This window comes from Neomonachus schauinslandi, chromosome 10, assembly GCF_002201575.2.
Source record: "Neomonachus schauinslandi chromosome 10, ASM220157v2, whole genome shotgun sequence".
NCBI lineage: Eukaryota > Metazoa > Chordata > Mammalia > Carnivora > Phocidae > Neomonachus > Neomonachus schauinslandi.
The window spans coordinates 59,526,873-59,537,116 of NC_058412.1; the positions used below are offsets into that span (position 1 = coordinate 59,526,873).

Consider the following 10,244-nt stretch of genomic DNA (forward strand, 5'->3'; position numbering starts at 1 on the left):
ACTCTTTATTTATACCACATCTTCTTTATCCATTCATCAGTCATTGGACACTTGGACTGTTTCCATAATCTGGCTATTGCAGATAATGCTGCTATAAACATAAGGGTGCATGTGTCCCTTCAAATTAGTATTTTTCTTAAAAGATTTTATTTATTTATTTGAGAGAGTGAGTGAGCACAAGTAGGGGGAGAGGCAAAGGGAGAGGGAGAAGCAGACCCCCACTGAACGTGGAGCCCAACATGGGGCTTGGTCTCAGAACCCTGAGATCATGACCTGAGCTAAAGTCAGATGCTTAACTGACTGAGCCACCCAGGTGCTCCTCAAATTAGTATTTTTATATTCTTTGGGTAAATACTTAGTAATGCAATTGCTGGATTATAGGGTAGTTCTATTTTCAGTATGGTTTCAGATTCTAAACCTCCATACTGTTTTCCAGAGTGGTGCACCAGTTTGCATTCCCACCAATAGTGCAGGAGGGTTTCCCTTTCCCTACATCCTAACAGCTGTTGTTTCTTGTGTTGTTGATTTTAGCCATTCTGAAAGGGGTGAGGTGATGTCTCATTCTGGTTTTGATTTGCATTTCCCTGATGCTGAGTGACGTTGAGCATCTTTTCATGTGTCTTTTGGCCATTTGTATGTCTTCTCTGGAAAAATACTCATTTTTTCTACCCATTTTTAATTGGATTATTTATTTTGGGGGGGGGGGGTGTTTTTAAATAAATTCTTTATAGATTTTGGATACTAACCTTTTATTAGATAAGTCATTTGCAAATATCTTCTCCCATTCAGTAGGTTGTCTTTTAGTCTTGTTGATTGTTTCCTTTACTGTTCAGAAGCTTTTTATTTTGATGAAGTCCCAATGGTTTATTTTGCTTTTGTTTCCCTTGCCTCAGGAGACCTATCTAGAAAGAAGTTGCTATGGCCGATGTTAAAGATGTTACTGCTTGTGTTCTCCTCTAGGATTTAAATGGTTTCTTATCTCATATTTAGATCTTTCATCCATTTTGAATTTATTTTTGTCTGTGGTGTAAGAAAATTATGGACAAGATTTTTTTTGCCGACCCTGGCTCCAGCAAGCTGTAGCAGAATAACATACTGTTGTCCCCACAGCTGCTTGCCATAGGGATGTGGGAGTGGGCAATGGGTAGCTACTGTCACACTGAAGGCTGAAATTGACCATTATTAACCACAATTTACTGGCTAGCCTTTTCCTTGGACATCTGTGAGTGTGAAAGTTCAAATTGACTCCAGAATAGTTGGATCAGTAGTTTCTATCAGTATGATTGCTGTTTAGGTGCAGAGAGGGATTCCTGGCACTTTCTGCTCTATCCTTTTCCCCCTCCCTGATATTCTTTTCCTCTTTTTTTCTTTGTGATAACTAAAGAGTGTGAACTGGCTTCACTCTGCCTTTATTTAAAGCATTGTAATTTTAATATTTTTTATCTTTATTTTCTGAATTTGCTTTCATGATGTACACCTCTAAAAGAGCTATATGTATATATATATACACATATATATATAAATTAACATAATGTATTATTTATTTCAGGGGTACAGGTCTGTGATTCATCAGTCTTACACAATTCACAGCACTCACCATAGCACATACCTCCCCAATGTCCATCACCCAGCCACCCCATCCCTCCCATCTCCCTTCACTCCAGCAGCCCTCAGTTTGTTTCCTGAGATTAAGAGTCTCTTATGGTTTGTCTCCCTATGTGGTTTCGTCTTGTTTAATTTTTCCCTCCCTTCCCCTATGATCCTCTGTCTTGTTTCTCAAATTCCTCATATCTGTGAGATCATAAGATCATTGTCTTTCTCTGATTGACTCATTTTGCTTAGCATAATACCCTCTAGTTCCATCCACGTCGATGTAAGTGGCAAGATTTCATTTTTTGATGGCTGCATAATATTCCATTGTATATATATACCACATCTTCTTTATCCATTTATCTGTTGGTGGACATCTAGAAAGAGCCTTACATTTTTATAGAATTACAGGATTATATAATTATCTCTCAACAGTTTTGTCACTTAAAAACAGTAAGGTATTTGATTATGAAAATGGAATATATTATGGAAATCCTTTCTATTAATGATCGAAGTGGTAGCAAGTCAGAAATTTATTCCATATTGTGTATTTGTTACATTGTAATTAGGAAAAGTTTACTTTAATAGTTAGTTGCTTGCAAAAAACAACTATAAACTGTTAGTATAATCTGTGATGTTAATACTATATTAAAACTAACGTTCTTAGATAAGACCTATAAAATAATAAATTTGTAATTGATAATTTATTTATCCTTCATCTCAAATGATGTAAATAGTTTATAAAAAGTCACCCAACATGGAGGAATTCCTCCAAAGTTATTTTACTACTTTTATTTCATCTTCTGTTTCAAAATTAGGTTGTGCATATTTACCCTAGTAGGGGATATAGCAGAAGAGTGAGAGTTCATATGATTTATGCCTGAAAAATATAAAAGTCAGTGTTTTAGAATAGAAAAATGTACATTTTCTGATAAGAGTTTTCTATGTGTAGAAGATAAGTTGGATACCTCAGATTTTTACTTTTGGAATCCTCATTTTGGTAATTACTAACCTCTTCATTGTGTATCTTGATTTCGTGGTTTGTAGCTTCATGGCTACAAAAGACATTTACATCATGTTGTAATATTTAGTAGTAACATCTTTGTAAATGTTATACTTTCCCTCATATTTATTATTCTCTTTAGTATGAGAAAGGAGACTCTCTGTCTCTTGGTTTATTACCACGTAGACCTTTATTTTAAGGGAGTTTCTATTGTGTACCTTAGTGTAAAGTGAGCATGTCATATGAATACTTCATAACCATTTAGTATGAGAAATACAGTACACTTAAAATAATAGTTTGGTTTTCTCTTGTAATTGGAATTTATTATTTTATTTGTAACTGCTTATGTTTTAATATACTTTTTAACTTGTTTTTAATTTAATGATATGTATATAAATTTAATTGGAATCTTTATACTTGGATTCCAGAAACTGTTTTTATTGTGGGCTCCCCTCTTGTGGTTGGAAAATTAATCTTGTGGTTGGTTTGAAAAAGATAAAGTTCTGCTTAAGTGGAATTTTACTCTCACATTTTATGTACTGCCATTTATGATACTTGGTAATTAGCATTTTCCCAACATATTAAAAAATATTACTGTTCCAGCTACTTTCTTTTAAAGTATAGAACTTTTTGGTATCAGGTTATTTATTTATGTAGTGTAATTATTTTTGATTGTCGTCTCTACCTTTATTTTCTAGTTGAAACATTGTAGTCGGTATATACATGACTTATTTCCTTCACTCATCAAGAATTTGGATCCAGTACCACTTAGACATCTCCTTAATCTGGTCTCAGCTCTTGAGCCAAGTGTTCATACTGAGCAGGTAATATGTTTAAACCATAATGGCAGGGTTGTTGTGTTTTTGTTTTTGTTTTTTAAGTGAAAATTTATTTGTGATTCGGGTAACTTAATTTGTAGATTATTACTAGCATTTCATTTAGGCAGAAGGATATTAAATTTGTTATGAAACGCTAATTTCAACCTCTCTCTCTTTTAAAGACATTGTACTTGGCATCGATGTTAATTAAAGCATTATGGAATAATGCACTAGCAGCTAAGGCTCAGCTGTCTAAACAGAGTTCTTTTGCATCTTTATTAAATACTAATCTTCCCATTGGAAATAAGAAAGGTTAGTAAAGTGTAATGTATTTTTTAAAGTCAGTTTTTTAAAGTTTATCATTCAAATTCGAAGTAGTTTCTTTTCAGTATTAACTTCAAAATAAGTTTTAGATGGGAGCTATAGTGTTTGTGAAGGGATTAATAAATTGGCATTAGCTAATGTTTTTGGTTTATCCTTTAAGTAAAGAACAGTAATCAAGTTGCAGTAGTTATTAAATTTTTCTCTCATTAGTGTTCTTCCCTTGGACTGGGGCGGGGCAACTATTTCATAACAGCTTTGGAGCTTTTGGTTAGAAAACAAACAACATGCTTTGTTTTAGAAATAATTTTGAGAGCAGAATATGATGGTATAATCTCTGTGTTTTCTCATTCAAAAGTTGTCTATCACTTTAGGTGTTTTATGTGTGCTTTTATATGTGTAACTTTACAGGGCTTTCTAAAACCTTACCAACTTTGCCCCATTTTTTTGTCTCCTGACATCATATAGTAGGCTTTTCTTAGAATTTTCTAGTCAGGCACCCACAACTCTTACTGCACATGTTAGGGACTTAAATTATTTCAGGTTTCTCTGCCTGTATCTTGTTGATTATGTAATAATAATAAGAGCAATTGATAATCCGTTCCAAAGAAGCTCAGTCACTTAGAATATTTCCCTCCTGTTTTTTCATTTTCCTTCAGAGGAAGAAGAGCTCAGAAGAGCAGCTCCGTCACCTTGTAAGTTGAGCCTTAGAAATGCATGGCAAGATGATGTGTAGTTTAGATTTCATGATCATCTAGAGTTAATTTTTTTATATTTGTTTCAAAGCCATGAAGTTTTTCTTGAGCAGATATAAACCCTTACCTGGTTTTCCATCTTACTTTCAATTGAGGTCATGTATATCCTCTTTAGAAATAATTGGCAAATGTTAACTATTTCCAGTTTATATTTTTGGCTATTGAGAGTAAAGCTTTTGTAAATGAAGGAATCAGAGGATTATGTCATTCTGATAAATCCGTGTTAATACAAATTAGGAGTAAAAACAAAAAATCTGTTATTTAATATAGGGTCACCTGCTGCTAGTCCTCAAAGCAGTGATAACAGTGATACCCATCAGAGTGGAGGCAGTGACATTGAAATGGATGAGCAACTTATTAATAGAACGAAACATGTGCAACAACGACTTTCAGACACAGAGGTATGAAAACAGTTTTTCCCCCACTTTAACAAGAATTTTGGATTTTGGGGTTTCTGCCATGTATATCCTTTGAACTGGGAATATAAACATGATCCATGTTCAGGCCTTTCCTGTAAATAGTTATTATTGAGATTATTTAAATTTTTGTGTGTGTTTTTAATTCTTTTTGTATTGTTTAAAGGAATATGTCAAGATTGTGGCAGCCTTTTAAAAAGTACAATATGTTAATGTCAGTTACTTTTTTCTTACTAGTTTAAATATTTATTTAAATCTGTTTTTTTCTGAATACAGGAATCTATGCAGGGAAGTTCTGATGAAACTGCCAACAGTGGTGAAGATGGAAGCAGTGGTCCTGGTAGCAGTAGTGGGCATAGTGATGGATCTAGCAATGAGGTGAATTCTAGCCATGCAAGCCAGTCAGCTGGGAGCCCTGGCAGTGAGGTACAGTCAGAAGACATTGCGGATATTGAAGCCCTTAAAGAAGAAGATGAAGATGATGATCATGGTCATAATCCTCCTAAAAACAGTTGTGGTACAGATCTTCGGAACAGAAAGTTAGAAAGTCAAGCAGGCATTTGCTTAGGGGATTCCCAAGGCCCATCAGAAAGAAGTGGGACAAGCAATGGAACAGGAAAGGACCTGGTTTTTAACACTGAATCAATGCCTTCAGTAGATAATCGTATACGAATGCTAGATGCCTGTTCACACTCTGAAGACCCAGAACATGATATGTCAGGGGAAATGAATGCTGCTCATATAGCACAAGCATCTCAGGAATCTTGTATTACACGCACTGGGGACTTTCTTGGGGAGACTATTGGGAATGAATTATTTAATTGTCGGCAGTTTATTGGTCCACAGCATCACCACCACCACCACCACCATCATCACCACCATGATGGGTAAGTTTCCTCAAAAATAGATTATATATTGGGGTGCCTGGCTGGCTCAGTTGGTGGAGCACATGACTCTTGATCTCAGGATTGTGAGTTCAAGCCCCATGTTGGATGTAGAGATTACCTAAAAAATAAAACCTTAAAAAAAAAAAAGCTTATATTTCCTTTAGGGAAGCAATTACAGCTTATATTCATTCGATTGCAATATATTCTAGATTAGTGCTAATAGGAATACAATGTAAATTCAAATGCATGCTGCAAGTATGTAATTGTTAATTTGCATTTTTGCAATTTTGCAGTAATTGCAAAATTATTGCATTTTTGCAATAATTGCATTTGCAATTAACATTTTATTTTATTTTTTATTCTTATGTTAATCCCCATACATTACATCATTAGTTTTAGATGTAGTGTTCCCTGATTCATTGTTTGTGCATAACACCCAGTGCTCCATGCAGAATGTGCCCTCCTCAATACCCACCACCAGGCTAACCCATCCTCCCACCCCCCTCCCCTCTAGAACCCTCAGTTTGTTTTTCAGAGTCCATCGTCTCTCATGGTTCGTCTACCCCTCCGATTTCACAATTAACATTTTAAAAAGCAAAATGGAATAGGTGACACTAATTTTAATTATAAATTTTATTTAAAGCAGTAATTTCTAAAATATCTCCACATGTAATCAGTGTAAAAACAAAGGTATTTTTCTTTCTTTTGTAATAAGTCTTCAGTATTCTGTGTCTATGTTTACAGCACATCTCTGTTTAGACCACTTTTCAATATGTGCAATGACCATATATGGCTAGTGGCTATCATATTGGACAACACAGATGTAGATCTTCAGCTACTTGTAAAATTCCTAAAAGCAGATATAAGATTGCTTGCAGAAACTTCCATTAAAGTGTGATTATGAAAACGGAAATTTTACACACATCTTAATTTTAGGGTATTAATAAGAACAAAGCCTTAGCATAAAGTTTTTTGATTATATGTGAAATATATTTGTGATAATTAAAAGTAAGTGTTGTCACTAGGTGTTACAGATATTGGGCAAAGTACTTAATTTTTCTGTCATTTTCTCATCTATAAAATAGGAACAATAGTACCTACCTCTTGGGTTTCAGTGTGAACATTTTATGGGCTGATGTGATTGGCACATAACGAGAGCTCAATAAATATTAGCTACTATTTATTACTGTCATTATAAGTAGTAATATTTGAATTGACGGTGATAAAATATAAATATGTGGTTTATCAGGATGAGTTTTTTTTTAGACCTGACAATTTGCCAGGCTTTTTAGAATTCAGTATGCTTGTTTGGAAGAACTACATGTCCATATATATATAAACACACACACACACATATAAACTACTTTATTTCCTTTGCCATTATTTTTTATTGCTAACCCATATGAGTTTAAAGATGATGTCTCTCAGTCTTGGCAGTATTGACATTTTGGGTCAGATAATTCTGTGTTTTGAATTTACAGCAGTGTGAATGAATTGTAGCATGTTTAGCATCATCCCTAGTCTCTCTCTCTAGATGCCAGCAGCATCTCCCAAGTTATGATAACCAAAAATAACGCTAAACGTTGCCCAGTATCCCACCTGGGGACCACAGTCACCTGTGATTGAGAACATTGGTTTATAGTCTGGCATTATACATACACACATTCAAAGTTTGTCCCAGGACAACTCATAAGGAAGAAAAAGCAATTAGTTTGTAAAACTGAGGTGAAATATACTCATTTTGGCACATTGTAGTTCTTTAAGTTTTCATACTCGCAGCAATTCCCTACTTCACAAGACCTAGAATGATTTAATTTTTTCATTTTAGCCCTATCCATATTCTCTGTTCAAGGTACCGCTTGTGAATCTCTAAATTAATCCCGACCTTTTCTCCTTCAGTGTTATTTCATCTTTTTTGTTTGCCATCTTTAAAGTGCCCAGTATGGTATGTTTCAGAAGTGAGTGCTGGGGTACCTGGGTGGCTCAGTTAGTTGGGCATCCAACTCTTGATTTGAGGTTGAGTTACGATCTCAGAGTCATGAGATTAAGCCCGGCATTGGGCTCTGGGCTCAGTGGGGAGTCTGCTGTAGATTCTCTTTTTCCCTCTGTCCCTCCCTCTGCTTGCGCACATGCATGCTCTCTCAAATAAAGAAATCTTAAAAAAAAAAAATGCTTAGTGCTTAATAGGTGCTTATTGTTTTTTGTTTTGTTTTGTTTTTTAAATTATTTATTTGACAGAGAGCACGCACAAGCAGGGGGAGCAGTAGAGAGAGAGGGAGAAGCAGGCTCTCTGCTGAGCAGGGAGCCCAATGCGGGGCTTGATCCCAGGACTGTGGGATCATGTTCTGAGCCGAAGGCAGATGCTTAACCTCTGAGCCATTCAGGTGCCCCAGTAGGTGCTTATTGTTTTAATAGGTGTTTGTATTGTATAAAATTCTCCTGATTAATAACCACTTCTAGGTTGTGGCCTTAAATTGTAGTATTTGCCTGTTAGTAATCTCATTCGATTCTACAGTTGTAAGAATAAATTTAAATAAATTTTAAGATTTCACATTGTGATGTGAGTTGAAAAAATAATTATGTAATAGTGAGTTCATTGATCTTCTCTAAAATTACTCTGAGTTTGTTTTAGTGAAGTGTGTTGACGGGTTAGACAATATGTGGGTATATTGTAATTAATATATAGTTCTGACAATGTGGGCTTTTAGTTTTTGTAAAGCTCGCAATATTCCATATTGTTACAAAACAAATGTAGATTTGTTCTTGACTGTGATATAACTTGTGCTGAATATTTTGAGAGATAATTTTTGTGATTCACAAAGTATGTTTAACTTTGTGCTCTTCTCTGTGTTATAGGCACATGGTTGATGATATGCTAAGTGCAGATGATGTCAGTTGCAGTAGCTCCCAGGTCAGTGCAAAATCAGAAAAAAATATGGCTGATTTTGATGGTGAAGAATCTGGGTGTGAAGAGGAACTAGTTCAGATTAATTCACATGCAGAGCTAACATCTCATCTCCAACAACATCTTCCCAATTTAGCATCTATTTACCATGAACATCTTAGTCAAGGTAAGGTTCTGTAGTAAGTAAAATATATTACTTTCTTTAAAACAGAGGAACAATTTGTATTCTTAAAAGGATTCAACATTTAATGTTATGATACATAAATATTTTTGCCAAAGAGCTTTCATGTGTTTAGTTTTCATTCTTAGGGAATGAAATTATTATGAATACTTCATCATGAATATAAAGGTTGCATTTCCACCTAGAGATATTTAGCTAGGAAAGGAAATACATAATAATATATATAAAATTACAACTTTGTGTTTTAGAAAATAAATGGCTGTATTAAATTGTATATTTAGAAATCTTAGGAGCTAAATTGAGATTACACAGGGTCATACATTGTATGAGTCCATTTATGTAAAATGTCTAGCATAGTCAAGTTTGTAGAGAACAGAAAGTAGATTAGTGGTTGCCTGTGGCTAGGGAAGGTTGTGGGGGGGGATAAGAGGAGAGGTAACTGCTAAAGGGCAAGGTGTTCCATCTGGAGTGATGGAAATGTTCAGTGACCATACTTGGAAGACTGGAGATTAGAGGAGTTAAAGAGTAATAGAAGAAAAAGGAGGAAAGGGAGACAGATTAAGAGGGAAATACAGTTTTAGAATTAGCAATTTAAAGGTCCAACCTCCTGAAGCTAATGGAACATTGTATGTCAAGTATACCTTAGGGGAAAAAAGTAGTATATACATTAAAATAATTAAAATAAAGGTCCAACTTCATGCTTTTTAAGGGTACTATCAGCACTTGCTAGCCTAGGAAATGGGTTTTGGGGTGCCAATACATTACAGACTAAGTAAACCTGATGGATTAGGTTTATGTTAAAAAGCCATGATCAGGGGCGCCTGGGTGGCTCAGTCGTTAAGCGTCTGCCTTCAGCTCAGGTCATGATCCCAGGGTCCTGGGATCGAGTCCTTCATCGGGCTCCCTGCTTCTCCCTCTCCCACTCCCCCTGCTTGTGTTCCCTCTCTAGCTGTCTCTCTCTCTGTCAAATAAATAAATAAAATCTTTAAAAAAAAAAAAAAAGCCATGATCAAATTTGGAGATACAACTTGTGGACTTTGGCAACAAGTTACTGATTTCAGATGTTACTTGTGCATAATATAGATAAGGATACCTTGACTTTTTAAATTGTTATTGTGGTTTTTTGAGAAATGAAAAGGTTAAGATTGAGGTCATTTGAATTTGATACCATATTTAGTAAATTTTCACCATTCTATTTTTATCCTGTTTTCCTTTTATTTAGTATTACATCTATTTTTTAGTATCTGAAGTTAGAAATTGAGCAGAATTATTATGTATATTAATGCTCTCCAAGTCTACCTTGTATTGCCATGTATTTAATACTATAAAGAACTCTTTTTTTTTTTTTTTTTTTTTTTTTAAGATTTT

General features: G+C 34.8%; 1 protein-coding gene across 1 annotated transcript in view; it reads left to right on the top strand.

Moving 5' to 3' along the window:
- Positions 1-10,244, top strand: part of USP34 (ubiquitin specific peptidase 34) — a 263,530-nt gene that overhangs the window by 122,721 nt on the left and 130,565 nt on the right. Inside the window, 6 exon segments of the mRNA XM_044918540.1 lie at positions 3,292-3,417; positions 3,594-3,723; positions 4,392-4,427; positions 4,758-4,888; positions 5,180-5,790; positions 8,647-8,861. Of these exon segments, the coding sequence (XP_044774475.1) occupies positions 3,292-3,417; positions 3,594-3,723; positions 4,392-4,427; positions 4,758-4,888; positions 5,180-5,790; positions 8,647-8,861 (1,249 nt within the window).